The 23226-nt window shown below is 47.5% G+C and overlaps 2 protein-coding genes across 5 annotated transcripts; one reads left to right on the top strand and one right to left on the bottom strand.

The window, feature by feature from the left end:
* Positions 1-499: 499 nt before the first annotated feature.
* Positions 500-21976, bottom strand: LOC144150018 (amine sulfotransferase-like). Of its 4 annotated transcripts, none has more exons than XM_077681793.1 (4): positions 11858-12490; positions 9784-9883; positions 6880-7352; positions 500-1152 (listed from the first exon to the last, which is right to left on the bottom strand). In XM_077681793.1, exons 2-4 carry the CDS (start codon positions 9791-9793, stop codon positions 664-666), a joined length of 972 nt encoding a protein of 323 aa, XP_077537919.1. In that variant the 5' UTR covers positions 9794-9883; positions 11858-12490; the 3' UTR covers positions 500-663. The 4 variants fall into 4 exon arrangements, with proteins under 4 accessions (XP_077537919.1, XP_077537921.1, XP_077537922.1 ...); XM_077681795.1 differs by having other exon boundaries at positions 9822-9883; positions 11858-12488; XM_077681796.1 differs by lacking the exons at positions 9784-9883; positions 11858-12490 and adding an exon at positions 21687-21976.
* LOC144148419 (zinc finger protein 618-like) lies at positions 17935-18729 on the top strand. The gene has a single exon (XM_077679954.1). It carries the CDS (start codon positions 17935-17937, stop codon positions 18727-18729), a length of 795 nt encoding a protein of 264 aa, XP_077536080.1.
* Positions 21977-23226: the final 1250 nt, after the last annotated feature.

Raw genomic sequence — 23226 nt, 5'->3', positions numbered from 1 at the left:
CCAGAGGAGCTCGTCAGTTGGTCTTTTAAGAAACGCGGCATCTCGAACGCCCTTGACGGCACTGAGGACCACTTTCTATGGGAAGACATTTCCGACAAGGCGACTTCAGGAGACAGCGGCAGCGAACCTGACGATGACTGAACGGGCGTCGGGAGACAGTGCCAGCGAAAACTGACAATGACTGAACGGTAACTGCAGTGCAAATAAATGTTTTCTGTGCTCTTTACCTCGCATTATATGCGGATGAAAACTTTTTTTCTGAATTTGCTGTCCCAGAATTACACCTCGTATTATACGCGGGTCCGTATTATACGCGGGTTTTTACGGTAGTCCACCCGTCTGTGGATCAGTTATTGCATCGTAGCAAAGCAAAATGTTATTCACATTTCACTCTTTCAAATCTGTCGTAACGGCTTGAGGATTCAATCGTGCGGCAGTTCGCTTTGCAAAACGGTGCAATCTAAGATCAAATAGTTCAGGACTGAGTCTTGGAGATAGCTGGCATGCTAGCTTATAATGTTTATTCAGAACGTCCGTGTTTGTATTCTCAAACTCTCATATTATAATGAGAAACACAGAGTTGAACTAGCAGATTGTCGTTTTGAAAGACTGTAGCCTTGGTGACGGCTTTTATGAGAAGTACTTTGATTCACTGATAAAAAATTAAGGGAGGTCGATACGACCCCATAAGTTCATCACGTCACTGCCTCGGGTATTTTCTGCAATCCACTTTTTGGTGCGCGTAGTATGGTCAGGAGTGAAGTAGTTCTTCCAGTCTCCAACGATTCCCTTTCGCACAAAGCCAGAGCCCTCATGCGTTTCCCCCGCCACTCTTAGGGGGCTTTCCACCGGCTCCTTGGAGTCTCCCGACAATTTGGAGGCACGCTGAAGCATTTTCTCTAGCCTCTCTTGGAGACTCTCCTTGAAGAAAATCCTCATGCTTTCGCGGCTGCATGCGTCCAGGATTCGCTCCAGAAGTTCTCGGTCTTCGAGCAGAGATTTTCCGTGTTCCTCCCCGAGGAAGTCCGCAACCCTGAGCACTTGCGCCGCGGTGTCCGCCTTTATCTCTTCGTACGTGAGGAACAGTACGTTGGAATCGCGTCGGCGTTCGTACCGCGGAAGGAGGTGGTCGAAGTAGTGCCCATGAATTACCTGCAAAGTACAGAAATTTGGTCACTACGGTTTTTTTATACAAGCAATGGAAATGCGCGAAGCTTCGTGTAATTGCCAAACCATATAGCTTTGATACCTTCACTCATCAAAACACCGGGCACTGCCACATTAGGTCGCTGTCTTGTGCATTTACGTGTGCTAATCTTTTGATACCGTTATATAGCAGGAATGGAGTTTTCGTGAAATAACTGATATCAAGCAAGTAGAATTATTGCGCTTTGAGAAGCAGAATTTACACGAACGCTAAAATTCACACCAGCTTCCACCACACTCCGTAACCCAAGTGTGCCCGCTACGCATTTGTGAATAAGCATGAAAGGCAGGCGTGAATAGCTCGGAGGTTTTTTTCAGGCTCAAAGATCACTGGTTCGGTGCGCTGTTGGAGAATTTTTTTATATTGCCAAAAGCCGGTGGTTGGCCGTGCAAGACTCGGTGCGGGGTAAAAGTGCCTGGTAAAGCTCAGGTAACCTGGTAAAGCTCAGGTAACAGCGAGCGAGCAAAAGAAGGCCACGAACCCATGCGAAAACGCGAGAGGCAGGCAACACAAGAAGAGAATGAGAACGCTTAGACCAAGCTGCAGAAACCACTCTCACCTCGCCAGGGATTTCTCTGACACTGTCGAAATATTTCTATGCCATTCGGCATCTTTGCAGGCAGTGCTCTGCGGAATGGACTATGGCGGTCACAGTTAGCGGGAAAACGGGGGCGCGTGGCGCGACCTGCTACTAGAGCTTTCTAACGGCGCCGCGGGAAACGTCGCGCGTGGGCGTTGTGAGGGTGGGGGGAGTACAGACCTCATCGCGCGCATCGCGTCACCAGAAGGCAGCGCGTCGTCTGCTGCTTCAGTGCTGCCGGCGCTAAACAAGTAGCCTCCGTGAACATAAAATAAATACTGCGCGGCCAGAGAAGTTCAGTGCTTCTTTTTTAGGGGCGAAGCTCCTAAAGCCATGGGTCTGTATATTCATTGTGTCTCGTGGTACGTGACCGCCGCATGCTTTCGGAGATGTCGCAAAGTGGGCCGCGTTGCACGCGCAAGAACCGGCTGCAACCGGCAGCGCAAACTCGGCACCGGGAGCGCGAGCTTGTCTGTGTTCGCCAACGGAGGCGCGAGCGCACGTGCACTGCGAGGGGGAGATCACGCAAGAGATCACGCCACGAACGCAGGCAGTCGTTCTCGGAGATCGAACGAGACTCAAGGACCTTTGCTCGTTTCCTCTCGTCTTGTTCGGGCACAAGTTCGCCTAATTAGACTTAGTGTTTGCAAACTTCCCATTGCAGCCAGTACAAGAACCTCTCTCGCTTCGTTTCACAGATCATAAAGCCGTCGTAATGAACGGACCTCGCAATCCAGTCATGACAACGACGAAATAAAAAGAACAAACGTAGAAACGAAACAACAAACGAACAAGAACAAAATAAAAGTTGTTTTGAACAATATACGCACAGAGTCCTACGTCTTTCTTAATGATGCAATGGGCGAACTTTCACGGGAGAGTTACGGTTACCGATGATGTCCCCCTCTCGAGCTTCGCCCCACTTATCATCATTCATTCCGTGAATATGGCGTGATTTTTTTTTTGCTGCTTAGACGCAACGATTAATTCACGAGCTCAAGAACATATCGCGCGTTTTCCCTCGGATGGAAAAGCCATTCTGTCGCCTTGGCGTTCTAAAGCAAGAACTGTCACTGCGAGCTGATGAATCTTGCGGCCACTTCACGCATTATCTGTGGGGGTGTCATCTATAAGGGAGGGTGTCATCTAAAAGGGGGGTGTAATCTATAAGGGGGGTGTCATCTATAAGGGTTACCTTCGTGGGTGTAAATACGCATGAAACACCGGTGATGTTTAACTATGTTTTACGCCAGTCGAGTGGGGATGCGCACTGGCACCGTTTTCTGGAAGTTACTTGGGTTGAAAGACGCCATAAAAGGGCCACAAAATTGCCCCAGTAACAAAAAGGCCGTAGCATCTCAACATGTCAAGAGTTCCTGAAGGAGACAGGCGCCAGATTGTCGAACTGTCGGAGAAGGGCTACTCCCGGTGGTAAATCAGGGAACTCATGAGTAGTCCCCGGAAAACGCTGAAGAGGATTGTCCAATCATACCAATACGAAGGCCAAATCCGGGACACCCCTCGAGGCCACCCTGCGCTGTCTACCACCGAGGATGAGACCGATCCAACGTCGCGCCTGCTGGCGCGAAACTCTTCATTTCTTCAAGGGAAATCCGGGAGCCCCCTGCGGTGGACCCTTCAGATTCGACAGTTCGTTGGACGGTGTGAAGCGTTGGCCTACGCACTGCTATTGCGCACCAAAAGCCACTTCTCTTTCACCATAGTACTATCTTGATACATTGTAATACGACAATGCAGGGCGTACCTTTAAGCACGTGCTGTGCATCCTCTCGGCGGGTCGGGTACGCGCGCTAAAAACAGGTTACGAGAATTTGTGACCAAGTTTGGTAAAGACCACTGTCTTTCCATCGTCTGTTGGGTGTGTTACACGATAAAACAAATATTTGGCTCCAATCCACGCTGTGAAGGCGGTTGGAAAGCAATGTTTTAAACGAGAGCCACAACAATTCCCCGTGCGACGTCTTTTGAATTCACACATGCGGCTCTACAAAGAGTGAAACCAGAGATTCTGCCAGCCGTTACCTGGAATTGGTGGGGGCGGCGTCCCGAACGCAGCAGCAGCGTCGGCCACGGCCGGGCTAAAGCGGCGGACGCCGCCGCTGTAGCCCGGTCATGAGTCGCGAGAGAGAAAACGGAGAGGAGCGCCTTCCGAAGAATGAGACAGCGGAACATAGCCTTCCTGATGTGATTGCTTGGGGCTACACCACCACGCGCACACGCGGAGACACCGAAACAATGCGGCGTGTGGGCTGAGCGATTCCCATTTATACCGCTTGGTAAGTTTGAGAATTGCGAGAAGGCTGAGGGAACTTTTAAAATTCCTATTGACGAGAACTTGTCGGTACTTTCGCCTTTTGTAAAACCTCTTAAAACAGAACCGAATTCGTAATAACCGGTTCAGAAAACGGAGTCCAGTACGTGGCAAACAGTGCGCAAAAAGTTAGCGTTTCTCTAGTATGGGGTTTGTACATTTTGTTTTCCCACCCTACAAACCAATCCTGAACGTATGTTTGCCGGACGACCACTTAATTCCCTAATACGTTGGAGTTGCTGTCGAGCAAGTTAATCATGCTGGGCGAAGGCATCGCGCAATGACGCGAAGCTGCAGCGGAACCAGGCCAAAACAACCGCCGCTGAAGCAGACGACAAAGTCGTACTGCGGACGCCGCCTCCGGCGAGCAACACTCCCGCGGGGGGAACGCTGGGTAAATTCGCGGCGACATCTCTTGTGTGCTCTGTGAGTGAAACCCTCTCTCCCCCCCCCCCCCCCCCTCTCTACCTCCCCCGGCCACCGCCTCCGATTCGTTAAGAGTTTGTTATACCGCACGCCACGCAAGAACCGTTGGCTGGTAGAGCTAGAAAGCTCTGCTATAAAAAGGAATATAGCTGCGTGCGCCATTTTCACTGAGTGCATTGACGACTTAGAAAACGCTCGCGTGAGTGGTCGTTTAACGCGGCGGAAAGACAAAGCAAAGTGCTCATACGCGAATGGCGTATGAGCGGCAACTTGCGCCCGCCAGAAATCGCGGGACCGTTCATTATCTCTAAAACATCGCACTCTCCCTCATTCTTGTCTGCGCCGTAATGCCGTTGCAGTGTCGGACACAGGTGGCCGCTCGCATGCAGCCTCTCGTTTTGTAGTAGGTGGAATGTAACAGACACGAAGCCTCGTAACTTGTTCGTACTGCGCATAAGCGGCGCGTCGCCAGGATGCGTGGCATGCACTGAAAGCCACGCGCTCCGTTGTTCGTATTTCAATGTATCAGGATAGTACCTGTTCCACAACCTTTATTCGCGCATGCGCTTGCGGCGCTTTAATGACTTTTGGTGCCTTCCTCTTGTCTGAGTGGTCGCTAATAGGTAACACGTCGGGCGCAACTTTTGCGCCGGGCAGAAAAAAATAAAATTCGTCAACGGTGCAGCGACCAAGCGACCTTTCTGCATGCAGGGGGCCTCAGCGTTTCTGCCGCCCGCCAGCCTTGTTTACTCGGAGAGGGGTGACCGGAAGCGGCATGATGGGTCAAGTAAGAGGTAGATATTCGCCTGCATATGAATTCTGAGTGAAACAGGCAACAAAGAAGCGTTTTCTGAGAGATAGGCCTACTAATCCCTGTTCAATCTACGTTGATCACTTCTCATTAACCTTAATCTGTTTTATTCCGCCAAACCTTAATCTCTTTTTTCCGCCATAATACTCCTAATTGATTGATTGAATAATTATGAGGTTTAACGCGCTTGCGCTACGCAGGAAATCAGGCGTGCCGCTCTGAGGTCTCCGGATTGATTTTGTCAACCTTTCGATATTTAACGTGCGTCGAAATCTGAAACTGTCGAATTAAATTCTCTTAGTACGTCTCGAACTTCCTTAATATGCATGAATCCTTCTAAGTTTCCGAAATGCACTTTATTTTACTACAATCTGCTTTTCGCAATTCCAGATGCGAGTTCATTTTAATGTATCCTATCTCATCTCCGCTCAGGTATTTCTACTTTATTCTACCTTCACAACTTTAGTTGCTTTTAACCTACCAAAATCAAGCATAATCAATCCTAAAAGAGCCTAAATTTATCCTAAAGGACCCTAAATCGCGCAATTCTACCCGAAGCCAAAGCCATTTTCATTCATCCTGATCTACCTCAATTAACCTTAACCCGTATTAGTGCCTATTTTCAAGCTTGAGTGATCCTAATGAATCCTAAAGTATCATTTTCAACACTATCACAATAAGACGCACGTTTCTGTACCGGCTGTCTCATCGTAATACTTTGCGCCTTAATGGATGGCTTCGACTCATCTGAAGGACATTGGGACATTCCTGTCGGTCATGGAAAATCTTTAGGAAAATAAATAAACAAAGCGCCGCTAGAAAACTCTCAGCATGACGTTCACAACACCAGTTGTACGCTTGAAGTCAGTTGGGCGTGGCGACCCAGCGCGGGCGGATTATTGCGTGACGGTAACAATCAGCTCCCCTGTCAGCCTCCGCCGTATTAAGCTCGATCCAGTGTTTCCTTGAGGTAACATTTTTTCGGATTAGTTTTAGGAACAGACAATACACATGCAGTTGGAACATTCAAGTGCACACCGTAGACCTATCAACTACGAAAGCTATATCAAGGGCCAAGAGATCCAGTGAAATATGCGTGCGTCGATGTGATTATTCTCTTGCTCAACACGTTCCGCCATTGTCAACTGGAACGTTCATCAACAAATATTGTAAAATATTTAAAGAATAAGTGCGTTATCACCTGCTTTGTTTTTAATGAACGATCTCTCGGGGAACTTTCTAGTGAAGCTACAGAACATTCCACTTGTCCGCTTGTATCCCTGACTTCAGACAGTTTCTAAAGACGTGAAGTAGTAAAGTAATGGTTTGTCAATTACGAATCACAGTATAGCAACAGCGGCCATACTATGCCGCGCCGCCCCACCGGGTGCTTCTCCGGGTGCAGACTCTGCTGCTCGAAGTTGGGTAGGCCAAAAACAAAAGCGCCATTTTTGTTCAACAGTTACGGTTTCATATCTGGAAAGGCGAAAGAATATGAAAATTAGAAAAAAAACACATGGTACCTTTCCAGAGATGAAGATGTCCAAAAAACTCTCGAATGAAACATCAGTAGCTGACTTCGGCGTCATTCCCAAGGCGAAGTGGTAGTAGGACACTGCGCAATCGTACGGGTTTCTTGTCACGTAAACGTACTTTGCCCTTTCCACTGGCTTGAACACAGACGGGGGCAGATGCGTAGTGATAGTACCCGTTCTCGATGGAATTTCGGCGGCTTTGGCACCCGTCATGTCAATGTATGGTGCCATAATGCTGAATTCGCCGATGTCTGTGGGGGGCATACCACGCGTCAGGACGTTCGAAATGATGTGCTGCATCCACGTGGTTCCACATTTGGGGTACGTAACGAGAAAGACGTCTCCGTCCCGGGGCTTGTAGTTTATGGCTGACCGCACATTTTCCTCCTTGAAGAACTTGTTCAACCACACGCCCTCGATGTACCGACAGGACTCGTCATACATGGTTACTTCGCGTGGGTCTGAAAGAAACGTGAAGGAAAAGAAATAATTCCTGAGAAGACACGTTTTTCAGTGTGACAAAATTTTGACTCAAATATCATCCCACAACGGGTGAAACAAGGACTTTATACACGACTATACAAAAGGCCAAATAATTAGAGCACCGTTTTGCCTTGTATTTGGATGAGGATAGAGATCACGACACGTAACAGACCCTCATCAGAAGCAGTGTAATATAATCACTGTCAACAATGAAGGATCGCTATGTGTGAGAAACCATGCAAAACGAATTTAAAATTGCCCCACATTTAGGCTTCTTTTGCCGTATTACACACACCCAGGAGGGGTAAAGAGAATTTATTATAACCCACATGTCAAGGCGCAGCGACTAGTGATAACAGCGCTGCCCGAAGTACAGAAAATTATCCAATCAGTTTTCATGTAACGTGGTCATTCTACACACTGCGCAAAACTGTTTGGCGTGGGCAACAAGCTACCGAAATGAAGTCACATAAAGTCCACCAGAGTTCAAAGAAAGAGTTCATAAACTATACTGAACTCAGTACGGCACTAGGGAAACGCTCAGGATGTTGCTCCTCACCACTATAAAGCGGGTAGACCAACGCAAAAGGAAGGCTTCTTCCCCTAGAGCTGCCAACTCATGCTCCAAATGACTCATGAGAATCGACCGGACACGCCACAGCAGAGGGTACATTGCCCGTTGCGGCCGGGCTCGAAGACATGCAGCACCACGATTTCTCCACAAAACGAAAGCACCAGCGCACATCATAAAATTCACCAACACATCATTTGAACGAGTGTTCATTCGAACTGTGAGTCCGAACATCCGGCTTAATACAGTCCAAAACGTTGCCGCTACACGACATTTAAACAAGGCATGTTCTAACGTTTCAGTGTGGTCGCAGTGTGGACACCGTGCGGAACGCACAACGCCGAATCTCGCCAGACGGTCACACGTCGGGAGAACTTCCCAGCCACGTAGCCATCCAAAATCCCGAACATCAGCCGGAAGTGCCGCCGAAGTCAGCTGATGCCACCGTACACCGCGTGACCTTCCTATCTGTTGGTTGTCTAATTGGGTTATTGCCAATTTTTCGCACACTTCACTTGCCGTACTTTCCCTAAAACTTAGGCTTGGCAAGGAAGACTGGAGATTTCGCAATGTTTTTATAACGTACGCGTAAAGTGGCGGCGGCTGCTCAGCTGAAGGACCGGCGATGTGCGCGCCATAAAATAATGACCGGGAAGTTCCCAGAAAGTACTGGAGCAGCGCCTTTCCTGGGTACTCGTCTGAGTCCACAAGGTCGATCACTGCCCGTACCGCCAGCACGCTGCTCATAGTTTGCAAACAAGGCAGACTAAACCCACCCATTGACTTGGGCAGCCTCAGCAGCGCTCGTGACACTGTTTCGTTTTGCTTTAGTTTTCAATGTCTGTCATGGATGCCGTGCGGAATAAGTAACTTGTTATTCCTTAATAGGGAGAGTTAGTTTTCAGAAAAATTAAGATCACTATCAAACTCAGGAATGGTCACTAGGTGTTTTAGCAGCTCCGAAACCGCACTAAAATAACAGTAAAATGCCTACTTTATTACATAAACATAAGAGACCGTGGTTGGCAGATTGAAACATATATTCAGTTTAGTACACCAGAATGGCATAACGCTTCCGCTTGCCGGCTACCATTTGTAGATCGCAATATCAATTGCAATAATGACGATTTTATAGTAATGTAAAATGATATGTATAAAATTATGTCTCGTCGAGCAGGACACCTGGAAAGTGCGTGAGCGAATCTCGTCTACTGCGCCCATTGAAAGCAAATATTCTGGACGCCTCGAGCACGATAAAGTCTGTTACAGCAGACCAAAGCATGTCTGGTGAACAGTGAATGAAATTAATGAATTATGTGCAATAAAACTGAGGTACACAGTGTCAAAGTCAAATAAAAGAAAATAAGGGAACAACAATGCATGAAAAATTAGACTGGAAGGCGATGAAAATTAGGGGAAATTAGGCAAAGAAAAATTGGACGAAATAATTTAAATTATGTAAAATCAAATGGAATTAAATAGAATGAAGAACTGCATTTGGTATATCAAGAAATTTGGGTCGAATCCGAGGTAAATAAATTGGATTAGTAATAAACTCAACAAAGGGATTAAATAACTCGTTTAGGGGCAATACCAATGAGTCAAATACAATGAAAGTGAAGCACCGGGAGTTAAGATGGAAGATGGAAATTGGGAGTACTTAGCCAATTAGGGTGTATGAATAAGCGAATAAAGTAAATAATTTGGCCAACTAACACACAGTGACAAAAGAAGAGTATCGAAACTGACTATAAACGATCACAATGTGAAATAAACCAGTACGAAATGCGTATATATAAATACTGAATAATCCCGTATAATTAGACTAAATAACCAACTTGTGCACATGTGGATGACAAGTAGAATTTCGACGGACTTGCAGTGTTGGTAGCAAAATAGTCACACCAGAAGAGGAACAAAGATGTGTCGACAGTGGATCTGAACGGGAAAAAAAGAACAGGAAGCAAGTAAACCACATGTTTGTATTTCAGTTATTGCCACTCCGGCGTTCGCTAGGCTTCTAAGGAAGAACATAAGAGACTCTGTGAACTTTCAGAATATCGCTCATCAACATATACCGCAAATTCACTACGTCTTCCTTGATGTCTAAAATATTTGTGCGTATTGTTACCGAAGCAAATTCGTAAGCATCATGGCCAAACTGTTTAAAAAAGCATTACATCAGTATCACCCGCCACCGTGGGCGAGTGCCTAAGGCGTTGCGCGGCTGAGCACGAGGTCGCGGGTTCGTTTCCCGGCTGCGGAGGCCACTTTTCTGATGGATGCGAAAAGCAAAAACACCCGTGTACGAGATTTAGGCGCACGTCAAGTATCCCCAGAAGGTCGAAATTAATCCGGAGTCCTCACAACGGCGCGCCTCATCGCCTGCGCTGCTTCGGCGAGTGAAACCCTACAATCAAAGTACGTCCGTATCACCTGGCTGTGAGGTAAAGATAAATCATCCAGTGTCATTTGTTTCTGATGATTCGGACGGATGAATACCTCACCTGCGACTCTTAATATCTATATAGCGTCCACTTGTTCGCCTTTCCGCGCAAAAAAGGAACATTCTCTCTGCGAGTTAAGACATTTCATTGCTTGCTGCAATAGCGGCACCAAGCAGCTGCTTGCTTGTCAAGATAAGTTGTTCATTCATGCGTAAACGGTGTCAGCCCCAGATAAGACAAGCAGGTCATTTGTGACCTTGATGCCCAGTGTTAGGAAGAAACGCATGACGCTTATCCCTGCAGATGAAGTGAACCAACCTACTTTTTTCTGCCCCGTTAGAATTGTATGGCACATGTCAATGTGGTGGTTTAAAAGCGCTATTTCGACAAAGCAACTAACTTTCTTGGCTATGCCAGCAAGATCCTTATTTGGATTGATGAATATTGTTTCCAATTGTTTCCAAAGGTTATGTTTTTTCGAAAGCGAAGCTTTAGTGTTTTGATTTTTATTGGATTTGATTTGATTTGATTTTTATTCTTGCGCGAAGAAACAACAAACAAATCACTTTCGCGCAAAGGGAGCCGGGAAAAAACCCGTAATAACAGCTCGACGAGCCCCAGCCCCCCGGTGCAGACAGGCGGCAAACGGCATTGGCTAATATTAACAAAAATCACACAAACAAATAACGCAACGTATATACAATATATGCAGTGACTATAAACAGCACTCAAAATACATACTGAGCAAGGTTTCGAAAAGTAGTAAGCTTGCAAAATACAATAGCAAGAAAGAGAAAGATATTTATACTAATAACAACATCATGAGTTGAGTGTAAAGATGATGCGTAGATGGTTAAAAGGAATGGTAGAAATGTCTGGATAATTATTAAGCAAAGACGGCAATCTGTGTCGCAACATTTGTTCCCCGTAATTTGTTCGGCATTTTTTTACTTTTTAGGTTCCAGTTACTTTCCAGGTTTCCAATTTCTAATGATAGCTTCTGTAACGCAAAAACGCCGGGTGAAGTGGAAGAAAAAAAACACTTCCAGTGGCTGGAACGGCACCTGGGTGCCTCGTTTTGAAGGCGGCATCTATCCGATTGCTCCATTTCAAGTTCAAACTTAGTTCAAACTAAGACAACCAGTGACTCTGTCACGAGAAAGCTTCGCGCTCAACTATTGTCGTCGTTAGACGGAGGTGTGCATGATCTTTATCACCTTGCCCATCTCCTGTCGAAGTGCCTTGCCATCAGCACCAAGCGAAGTTGTTTCGCAGCATTCGTACAAAATACTTGTAATTCTGCGCCTCGTAATATTCACTACTAGCCTCGTTTTCTGCCAGAAGTCTTAAATAGCCCATATATTGTCATTCGCTTTGCCAGCCCGGGTACAGGTTCTCATTCACAAACGCCCACAAACAATGACAGCAGTGCGCAACCATTTTTTCAAGAATGCCCAAATCTCACCTGCACACAAACGGCTGAGTGAGCGAAGTTCTCGAGCGGTTGCAAACAAAACCGCTGCAGGCTGCGCTGCGACGCGTGGTGGCGACGGCTATAATGACAGACGAAGCGAGCTTTCACGCCCACTAGTGGCCTTGAAACACGATGCGCCGAGTAGCTGGGTATCCATTCCGCTGAATCGCGCCGTCAAGTGGTCAAGGTTTGCGCTACGTCGGTCGATGTGAATGCTCAGTTTGTACGCAAACGAAGCTGCGTCAATTTCTCGGCGTAGACGGTCTGGTCAGTAGTCCCACAAGTGTTTGTTTATGCGCGTAAGATGAAACGTCACCACAAAAAAGGTATCGTAAACGAAGTGTTCGACTCTTGCTGCCCGCTGGTACGAACACACACTTCCTCACGTTTGTACACACGCTATCAAACAATCATTGGAAACCGATTTGTATGGCAAGCGCTGTAGTCGTGGCGACGTCAACGATTGCGGAGTAGGACGCTTGAAAACGAGGCTTGGAAACACCGTATCTGTGTGGGAGGTTTTGGGCTTCGCAAACAACCGCCACCCTGGGGACAGGAGCTCCTTGGAATAAAGGACCCTTGTGCAGTGGCCGAGTTTCGCCGATAGAAAAAGGAGGCGGGCGAAGATAGGCAGCGGCGGCTGGGAAATCTGGCTTGTTTATGCGGGTGACGCCGATTATCGTAGTGCAGAACGCGTCGCACGTTCAGACAGCCTGCGTATTTCCTTGTGCTCGCTTTTTTTTTAACTTCAGTCGAATACTTCTCTCGTTAGAGCGGTAAATACTAGGGGCATAGTTTTGATAAGCGTTTGTGCACCCCAATCGAAAAAGGCGACAGGAAAAAACTCTGTAGTTTTGTCGTATTTTCGCGCGTCGTACTGCCGTCTTGTCGTAGCCTTGTCATGTCGGGACTCTGGTGTTCTGTCGGGATTCGTATTCCTCTACTGATTTTGATGTTCCGCCGTGCCGAATTCGTGTCTTGTCGAGATCCTGACGTTCCATCGGTAGTTGCACATGTTTTTATTGTTATTTCCCATTGTGAAGAGTAGCATAAATGGCAGGTCTCTTGTAACTACAGGAATGTTTGTCGTTGAGAAAACTGACTTTTTTCGTTACGACAGAAATGTGTGTCGTAAAAATAGATGGGTTTGTCGTAACAAAAGGGCTTCTGTTGTCACAACAACGTTTTCTGTCGTACGACTAGAATTCCTGTTATATTTTAGCGGTATTCCTGTTGTGATTTTAGACTGGGCCTACCTTGGGCTACGTGTGGCCATCGTGTCTGAATTAAGACCGGCTTTACGGATAGCGACCTGCCCATGCTCGCCAATTCCGCGTGCCTATTTTGTTATTTCTCGTTTGGCATTTTAGTCCTTTTTGATGACTGCACCGTCTGGCGCTGCATTTGATCCCTATTTCTCCCCTGCTTACGTGTTTGCACAGCCTGTTCTCATTCTTATTTCGCTTGTCCGTCGGTCCGTGTTGCTCAGTGTTTGTCGATTCACACTGGGAGAAGTGCAGCACTTCTGTGGGCTCGAAGGTGCATGCAAATAGGAATTTTGTCACGCGAAATTGTTACATGGCTAGGCTGGTGAAAGTACGCACCAGACCGGCGTCCACCGAACGCGCACTCACCCAGATATCGTCCTCAAGGAAGTGCCCACCGCTTACAACCCTTTGCTAAAGAGTGCCATGTCGTTCCACTCGTTTGATAGCGCCTGTACCTACGAAATAATAAAACCCCTACAAATGTTCCGGGCTGTTTGTTCGATAACATAATTACAAAAAAATGGACAGGAGAAGAATTTCGTGCACACTGCTTCATATAGCGATTTGTAAGAAAAATGAAAAGCAGGAAGAAACCCTCGGTGCGTGGTGAATTTCCAGTGGCTAACGACGCATATCACGAGTACAACAACAACAACAAAAAAACGTTCGTGGGTGAGAAATGTTCCGCAAAGTCTTGGTTGGCCTGCAGTAGCCTAAATAGCCATTGTAGAAGATGTAACTACAGTGAGTCTGATGCAGAGTTTGTGCGTCATAGTCGACATAGGCAGAAAATAGGCTTCGGGACCAACCTGGCGGAAAAAAACGCTTTGGCGAAAGAATATGCTGAAAGATGGTGCAACATTTTTGCATGGCACTTTCAGTGAATATATCGCACGCGATGCAATTTGTTGCGTACAGAAACGGAAGCCTGGCAGGCGTACCGTAAGGCCAAGTTGTTTTCACCATGTTCCGGTCGCTTTGGAAAGGGGCAGTTTCTCCAAATACATCCCCAACATAATTATAGGTTTCATTTCAAGTACTGACCGGCAGGGACGGCTGACACACCAAACTTTGCCATTTGTTGTGCCTGTAAACCACCCGACGGAGCCCGTACAAGCGTGGCGCTCTAGTTATGGTGAAAATGCCGTACCCCCGAAAAGGTTGTCTAAAATTAGCGCTCCCTTCGCTCAAAAAAGACAATGTTTTCCCGCAAGAATTACAGCGCATCTACGTACAGAATGGCGCTGTTGGCATGTTTATACAAATTCCTGGCGTCCGAGTGGCCTTTCGTACATGCATAAATGAGCTTCACCGCGAATGCAGGCTCATCGACGAAAAGCGAAAGTCGACAAAGTTTCCACGTGTTTACATTAGTGCACTGCACGGGAACCGGGCCGGCCCGAAAGCACGAGCCCGGCCCGGCCCGCGGGCCGGGTTCGGGCCGGGTAGCACACATTTTCTCGGGCCCGGGCCGGGCTCGGGCTTGAACGAAAAATGTTTCGGGCCTTGCCGGCCCGAACCTGCCCGAGCAGTGCCTGAGGCACGGCAGTGGTGTGACGCTAATTCTAAATTGTTGATAGCAAGACGTTTTCCCATTGACATTTAAGGTTAAGTAAAATAAAAAACCAAGGGCAATGTAACTATGGCGCCGTTAAAAAACATGATAAATAGACGATTCCGCTCAGAAAGCCTTCACATCAATTATAAAACAAACACTCTGGGCCTTATCAGCATAGTGGGAGAGAGCAGGCCAGACGAGGGCACTCCAGACTCACAATACAACATGACTGCCTTTTATTTCTGCTTTTTGAACTAAAACAAACAGAACAAAGGCGGCATAGACTTCGCACTATCTACTTTTGCCACCTCCGTGGTAGCGAGCGGCTCCTCGGTCACGACGTGTGGCCCTGCATTCCAACCGCAGGGGCCTCCACAAGAAGCGGGAGACTGAAGAATGGGAGTACATCTCTTTATTTTGAGTGCACGCGTCGAATACACTGCTGTGTACAGGACGGGGGTTGGTGGAATAGGCACGAGAGAGGAGACGCTGGGAGAAGCAGTCATTCACAAAACAACACAAACACATTCCCTGAGGCTGGGAGCCGTAAAGATTCCGTCGCCGGGGTCCGCCTCATAGAAGTTCCACGAAGGGTCGCGCGGCCCGCGTCGTCGCTTTGTCTCGAACGGTTGCCGGAACCCCCCCGGTGGTGGCGCGCTGGCTCGAAGTCGTCGTCGAACAAAATAAATGGGTCAGTCACAGCGCACATGCGCGGCCGCAGCGTCGTCGGGATGCTACGGGTCCGTGGAGGGCGAAACCAAACCCTACTGCAGCGGTTCCTCCACTTCGGAAAGCTAGCTGTCACCCGAAAATGCCGAGGCAAGGCAGACAAGATTTGTTGCCATCAGCTGCTGCCTTCAAGGTCCGCACACCCCCATTCTTTTGCCGAAAGTAGGAACGCCGGACGCCCACATGTTTTCGTATGGGCGGTAGTCACAACCGTGCATAGTTTCGGGGACCAATTTTCATGATTCAAGGCAGAAAACCATGATTCAAGGCAGAAACGAAAACAAATGCAGACAAAATAATGCTGCCTTCATCCCTGAAGGAAAAAAAATGAAGTCATGAAAGCGGACACGTCATCTGCTCAAATTTCAGGCGCGTTCGTGTATGGACCCGAATTGAACCCGTTGCGTAATCTCCGAGTTCCTTTAGCAACAGATATTAAAGCAAAATGCTGTCAAATATTCCAGCAGTAAATGTACGTAAACTGAGTGTGTTGAGTCAACACTAACAAAATCCTAATTATATTATTGTGATCACAGTATTTCCCATTCATTGCTTTGATCAGCATTGAGCACTAGTTTTCTCGTCGCAAGAAGCGCCCTATTACGCTCTCAAGCCTTGGCAGTCATATAGTTTGAAATGGAGTTATATAATGGAAGGGAAGAAAGCGGGTGGCACGCAGGGGCCGCACGTCGGCTCCCAATGCGTGCCTCCACGTGGGGGCGGTGTTGGTATAGGCGCGCAACGACTTCGTGCGATATGAAACGCTGTAACGCGAACTTGAGAACTGCGACCGCTACTACGATTATCGTCCCGTCTATTACGCCGGCTGTCTGCGCTTACCGCGCCTCTAGCTGAAGCGCACAAAATAAAGTCGCTCTCTCTCTCTCCCTACTTCCCCTCAAGCTGCCGGCAGACCCGCTAAGTGGGCCTCGTCGAGCAAAAGCGCTTGATGTGAGAGTTCCAGCCCACGGACCAGTGACAGGAAAAATAATGGCCGTTTATTTTGACACCCTAAATTGAACAGGGCCTCGGGCCCTTCTTCGTTCCGAGGGGCTTTCGTAGGCAGCCGCTTCCTTGCGCGCGCCGAAGACAATTCCGGTTCTCCCTTTCTTCTGTTTAGGGCTCGAGTCGCGCACACCGCCCCAGCAGCGCGGTTCTGAGAACCCGACTTTGGCTCCGGCTGAAGCTCGCTGCACCCGAATTCCACCGCCCTCGCACATGGCCTTTCCCTAACAGCTGGAGGCACAGAGGGCGGTCAAAACAATTGCTTCTCTTCGGCCTTGCCTCCCCACGAGGTCGCTCTAAGGTGACGGGTAGGGAGCGCCGTATGTTTGGCAGGCGGCACAGAGTTCTGAACGGCCGAAGAGGTTCGCGAGTCGGCGAGAGTCCTTCACGCGACACACTGCGCCGCGCATTGCACGCCTTCGATTAGTTGAAGTTCTATACTGCCACTCGCTGCCCCAGTGGATGCAATGGAAGGTGGCGCACCATCGGCGACGCCCGGCGAGCTTAAGCACGGCTTATCCTGCGGGAAGTACAAGCTTGTGCAGAAGACGAACTCCAAGAGCTCTGTGTGGGAAAAATTTCTCACCGTCGTGGACTCCAGAACGTCAGTGCCCGAAGGACATGTTCAGTGTCGGTTGTGCAAATCTTTCTTCGTCTACGATTCTGCAAAGACCGGGACGTCCCATCTCAGTCGTCACAAGTGCAAGGTTTCATAGAACAGCGCAAGTATTTCTTCTTTTTTCTCACCTCAATGCCCTAAACCTTCCGTGCCCACGGACGCAAAGGAGAAAGTGACAATCGCGTGTGCGCGCCTTTGTGCGAAAGACATGCGACCCTTTGATGTAGTCAGTGGCAGCGGCTTCAAGACAGTTGCAGAGGAGCTGATTAAAATTGGTGCTAGATACGGCAACGTGAACGCTCAAGATATCCTGCCGCATCCCACAACTGTGTCGCGAAAAGTCGCCGAACTTGCCGGGGCTTTAAGAGACGGCATCATGCCCGAGATCCAACTTGCGCTCAGTGAAAGCAGGTGCGCAATAACAACTGACATGTGGACAGATGATTTCAGGAAGATCGCCTACACGACAGCTACGGCGCATTATATCGATTCTAAGTGGAGCATGCACTGCCGCGTTGTGTTCACGTGCGACTTTCCGAATGAACGGAAAACCAGGGACAACATTCGGAAGGAACTAGTACGAAGGTTCATGAAGCTGGGAGTGTGTGATGCCACTTTGAAAAAAGCAACGTTCGTAACTGACCAAGGAGCAAACATTGTGTGCGCATTGCAGACCTATGACAGAATAGATTGTAGCGTTCACGTGCTCAACACTGTTCTGCGAAACACGTTTGCCGAAGAATTTGTCGCCAATGAGGTTCCGTTGGTTAGCGAAACGGTACAGGCGACTAAAGCCGTCGTGACTTTTTTGAAGCAAAGTGGCTTAGCCAGCCAGCTAAAGCAAACTGTCAGCCAAGAAGTCCCCACCAGGTGGAACTCAAAGGTATCCATGCTAAAGTCTGTCTGCTCCCAGTTCGAGGAGATAGAAGGTCTACTCGAGTCAAGGAACAACCCTATAATGGAAAGTGTCAACAAGTCAACACTCAACGATTTAATCGAGTTCCTGCAACCTTTCAAAGATGCTAGCGACGCACTCGAGGAGGAAAAACGCCCAACGCTTCCTTTGGTTGTGCTCTACGCCTCCGCGTTGAGGAAACATCTTGAAGCTGCTCCGGTGTCTGCAGTGGAAATCGAGAAACTAAAGGCCCGTGCTCTTCACTTCCTGAAGACAAAGCTCAAAATTTCCCTCCTTCACAAGACCGCCACATTCCTCTGGTCTCAATTCCGCCAACTGCGCATGTTGCCCGAGGACGAGCGCCTTGAAGTGTACGCGCACGTCAGAGAGCTGCTTGCCCGTATCACTGAAGCAATGAGCCGAGGTGGTGAAGATGAAACGAACAATGACGTTCGAGAGCCCGCTTCGAAAAGAAGGTGCCTTGGTCTGTTTTTAGACTGGTGTGACGAGGAGGACGACAAGACACCTAAAGATGAAATGGAGGAGTACCTGTATGGCAAGAAGGAGTACTTGTGCTCAGGCGTGTCTGAGCTCTGTGACTTTTGGAGAGAGCACGAGAAGGAATTCCCGAAACTGGCCCTTCTGTCCAAACGCATCCTGTGCATCCCTGCCACAAGTGCTAGCAGCGAGCGGAACTTCAGTGCCGCGGGCTACATTATGCAAGCCAGACGCACCTGCCTGAAGAAAAAGTCCATGGACAATTTATTGTTTCTGCACAAAAACATGTAGCAAGGAGCGAGAACTGGAAAGAAACGTGCAATATATATCCAAGTGTTGCATAAATAAACATAATCACTTTTCTCAGAATCATTTTAAGAGTCCTCAGTGTGCCTTGATTTCGTGGACTGTCACAAATGAAGTGCATATTTCACCGCTACTCACAAAAATACAGCTTCTAAGTCCCGATATTTAAGTTGTGCAAAAAGCGGTCCAAGTATAAAAATTTAAATCCGAAGTAGTCGCTTTATGCTTACGCTTTTAGGTTAAAACCGCAAACGTTTTCGGGCTCATATTTATAGCCTTTTGGACTCGGGATGATACTTAGAAAGTCTGGCGGAGACGGAATTATTTCATTAAATTCTACTGGACTCGGGTCGGGCTCGGGGTGATATTTTAAATTTTCGTCGGGCTCGGGCCGGGCTTGGGCTGGTATTTTAAATTTTTGTCGGGCTCGGGCCGGGCTCGGGCTCCCGTTTTAAAAACTTGTCGGGCCCGGGCCGGGCCCGGGCCGTGTCTCTACCGGGCCAGGTCGGGCCGGGCCTAGAAATTCCGGCCCGTGCAGTGCTCTAGTTTACATGAAGAAAAATGCTGGAAAATAAAGAATGATAGTCGAGCAGGCGATTGTAGTAACAGTGTGATTTGCTTTGTACGTTCCTGTTGCATATCTAAGAAACGTGTCTAGACTTAGCCGTGAATTCTGGTTGGTGACCCTTATTATAGGTAGCGATCGTTACGATTGGCCTTGATTGGTGCTCCGATGTGCTCAGGTGTAACTCCGCTTGTGGTCATTACTGTGAAATTACACGCCTACTTTTTAAACACAAAACATTTCGAGCACGAAACCCTTGAGCAAAGACTTTGGCATTTCTAAGATATCCAGGAAGTCAACGTTGAGGACAAAACAAAATAGTGCCCAAAATAAGGGTTATGGGATTGTCCAAAATTTCAGAGGCTGTCAACTGTATTGCAACTACAAATATGACCTACACGTTACAGAGCACAAAATAAATTCATCATCGAAACAGCATAAGTAAATTAGGCGTGCTGTTCATCGGTTGCTGCGTCAACTTGATCAGTCACTAACTTCTTATCGTCGGTTTAACCCAACGAATGAGTAGTAGTTTGAAGAGGTTAAAGGAGGAAGCCAAATAGCAAATTCTATGCGTCTTTTTTTTTTCAGTCGCTGCATTTGCAAACACTCCACGAGACAACATGCTTGTTAAGACGTATTCGGTTTGCTCCTTCGGGAATACGGCTGGTGAGATGGTAATTTTGGTGTCTGCAAGTAGTAACGGCTGCGTGAAACAATTGGCCTGTCAGTTTTACCCGTTATTCTGGCAGCCCAGGTGCAACTTCGTACAACTAAGTGCAACTTCGTACTTTTTAACACGCCCTTAAATAAAAAAAACAGCATAAAATATTGGCCAATATAATGATTACAATACCGTCAACCAGGATCATAAACCTTCGACTTTTCTTAGTTTTTGATTAGATGGCATGCGCGTTAATAAAGTACACTGTTAAAGAATTTTGTAGGTCATTGCAACTTGTTACAGAGTGATAGAAACCAAGTCGAAGGCAGGCGACAGGACAAGCGCTGCCGTTTACTAACGGTTGGAAGACCCGCTGATGCAACCGTTTCTCTTGTTTTAGTTTCGCTTCCGGCTGAAAATATTTACAAAGCTATCAGCCGATATAAATATGCAGGTGACAGCACACACTCTAGCGTAGACAACGCAATATTGTCGCTGGTTTAATTCAATGTACTGGTTATGGTGGTCGGATTGCCGGGGCGATACAGTTTCACACATGGGGGAGCTTCTGTGGACGTAATGCTCAGGATTTGAGCGTGCTGAGCCTCTGACTATGAGTGTGTACATGAGCCAATATCTCGGAGTGAGGCCCACAGATAAAGGGTGCCACTGAATAAATAAACAAATATTCTTACGGTCGATTGTTGCCGGGTTGCTCTGGCAGCGCTGCTCGATATCGCGGCGGTGCCGGGCTGTCTGTACACCAGAGATGGAGCTAACGCGACTGGCCCTATTCTTGTCCGCAATATCAGCAACAAGGCTTCCGACACAAAGGTCTGGTCAGCTCTCCATATCAACATTCCTCGTGACTGAGATGTAGCTCCGGCTTCAAAAACATCTACAGCATCTACAGCTCACGCAACTTCCAAGCAGCCCTGGAAGTACGAATGATTCTCAAGGTTCTGACTCTTGGTGTGTGTTTATATGTTCACTGAACGATCCTCTGATTCCAAAATATAAGGACATATATATCATAATTATCACTAGACGTTTATGTAGGTTGCAGGGCGAACGCCGCCCCCACAGGCTTTCGACATCCCTTACTATTTTATGCTGTACAGATCCTGCCGCTGCTTACAAATATCTGCGGCTCCTTCATTCATGGTATATTGCTCCTCTACTGCCATTCGCCTTTCTCATTAGCAATTGTGTTACCATGGTAGTTCACCGGTTGTAAGTTTGTCGTATTGCATGGAGAACCCAGCAGTATTGTATTATTTTTATTTGTTTAGCTTAGACACGTTCCACCCTAGTTAGCACTGAGTCCGTTTATTATTTCTTGCATCTATGTTACCAACACTCGGATGGTAAGACTGCCAACTGTTTCTAAAACTGTTTTTACTGGTATTGCGTCCTAGTGGCGGCATGTTCAGCTTCAGTATGTATGCTAGTTCAGCCTTGTCAATAAATCTAACATACTTCTCCAACTACCGCCGCAGGATCCGCGCTACTACAGTGTACCTGCCCACCGTCGTTCTTGAGAAAACCTTGGTGGTATGTATATAGCACGACTAAAGTATCACACAGAAAGGCAAAGTCAAGGTTTACGCGAGTATCACCATGGTAGTCGCTTTTTTTCAGTGAGCTATATGCTGTGAGCTGAACAAATGAAGAGGAAAATATGTCGCACAGGAGAGTTGTTTATGCACTCACATGGATAGCAGCTGGGATGTAGCTATGCGGGAACGTACACGTGTGCCTCTCCGCTTGTGCGTCGAGGATGAAGCAATATTCATCCATAACTGGTTGAGGATGGCAGTTGCTAGGCACATGTGTGGGCAGTCGGGTTTGAAATCTAGCCTGTCACTGGAAGTTGGCTGCCAACATGAATAAACACACATACACATTCCACAAAAGGTTGTACGCACGGGAAGCCAGCTTGGATAACACCGGGGCAAAACGCCAACACTAACACACTCACCGACGACCGATGTAAGCGAAGCTTGGCAGAGGTACAGAAGGAATGCATTTGACTGCAGAAAACGATACTTTCCTTTACTTTGTTGCCAAATTGCATTGTTGAATCCTCTATTCCAGGAATACTGAGAAGGTAGCACTTCCAGAAACTCCTTAGTAGAGCCAAGTGTATCCAAAGTAGTTTTATATTCACACGGTTTCTTAGATTTGTTTTAGAATAAGCGGTACGTAGTGCGCTTGCACATGGCAAGCCAACTGATGTAGGAAATACCAGTATAGGCACATAAGCAAAAAGACGGCCAAATCTCCAATCAAGCAATGAGCATGTCAATTTTGTATACATCCATAGGTACGAAGCAACGCTAACTCAAACCTGTAATTCAAATAGAAGCACCTTTCTAGAAATTCGCAACTGCCGTTGTGGTCAAATAGCGCCGACGCAGCGACGCAGTGTCGTTTGTCGTATTACCCTGCGTTGAATAACAGATACGCCACGAGGGGTGTAATTAGCTATCTCCTTTTGCCAATTATTTGGGCCTCCCTGTTCTGAGGGGAGGGTGCTGAAAGTAGACTCCCTACATCAGACCGCTCGTCTTCTGCATGTTTTACAAGGATCTCGCTGCTTCACTGCGCATAATTATGTTGCGGCCCTAACATGACCTTCGCCTGCTCTAAATTGTTCATTTTGTACAGTACAGATGATGACCGAAAATCACCCCGTCTCTATATTACTAGCCAGAAAAGAATGTATCGGAGAACACCAATGAGCTAGGCATCGTAGTATAGTAGCGCTCTTATTATCTGCTGAGGGAGCTGAAATGGATAACGCATATGACGCTTTCTAGCGTAATGATTTCCTGGGCTCATTGATATAGGACAAACGTTAAATTACGAAGGAACATGCACAAGTTACTTTGGTTATGTTTCTCTCTTATTGGCTGGTTCGGATGAAATTGCATGCTAGTTTTCGGGGCGATCGACAAATATTTCCTTGCCTTCATGATTGCCTAGCTTCGCACGGCGCCAGCAGGTTGCGATGCACGGCTTTGTACTTGTTTTCCGCGCGTGGCCATCAGTGTCCGAAGAATAACAGCTGCGCTATGCGCTATGTAAGGCACCACATGATGCTACAGATACGCTTTTCTGGAATAACCGCACCGAGTAACGTAGATTCGAATGCCGAATGCGGGTTTAGCGCAGTACCAGGTCCACAAGCGGCGTTTGTGTAGCTCATGAGATCTTTCTTCTGTGGTGCTTAATTCTGCGGAAAAGAGGC

This window comes from Haemaphysalis longicornis, unplaced genomic scaffold, assembly GCF_048455015.1.
Source record: "Haemaphysalis longicornis isolate Haplotype H1 unplaced genomic scaffold, Haemaphysalis longicornis Haplotype H1 scaffold_8, whole genome shotgun sequence".
In the NCBI taxonomy this organism is placed as follows: Eukaryota; Metazoa; Arthropoda; class Arachnida; order Ixodida; family Ixodidae; genus Haemaphysalis; species Haemaphysalis longicornis.
The sequence above is the reverse complement of the archived record's forward strand: the minus strand, read 5'-3'. Positions and strand labels throughout refer to the sequence as shown.

Bases quoted from the DNA above. Each gene is read 5' to 3' on its own strand.
- LOC144150018 (XM_077681793.1), bottom strand. The intron at 1,153-6,879 runs GTACCATGTGTT...TGTACTTTGCAG, and splicing joins ACATCTTCATCTCTGGAAAG to GTAATTCATGGGCACTACTT.
- LOC144148419 (XM_077679954.1), top strand. From the start codon at position 17,935: ATGCTAAAGTCTGTCTGCTCCCAGTTCGAGGAGATAGAAGGTCTACTC.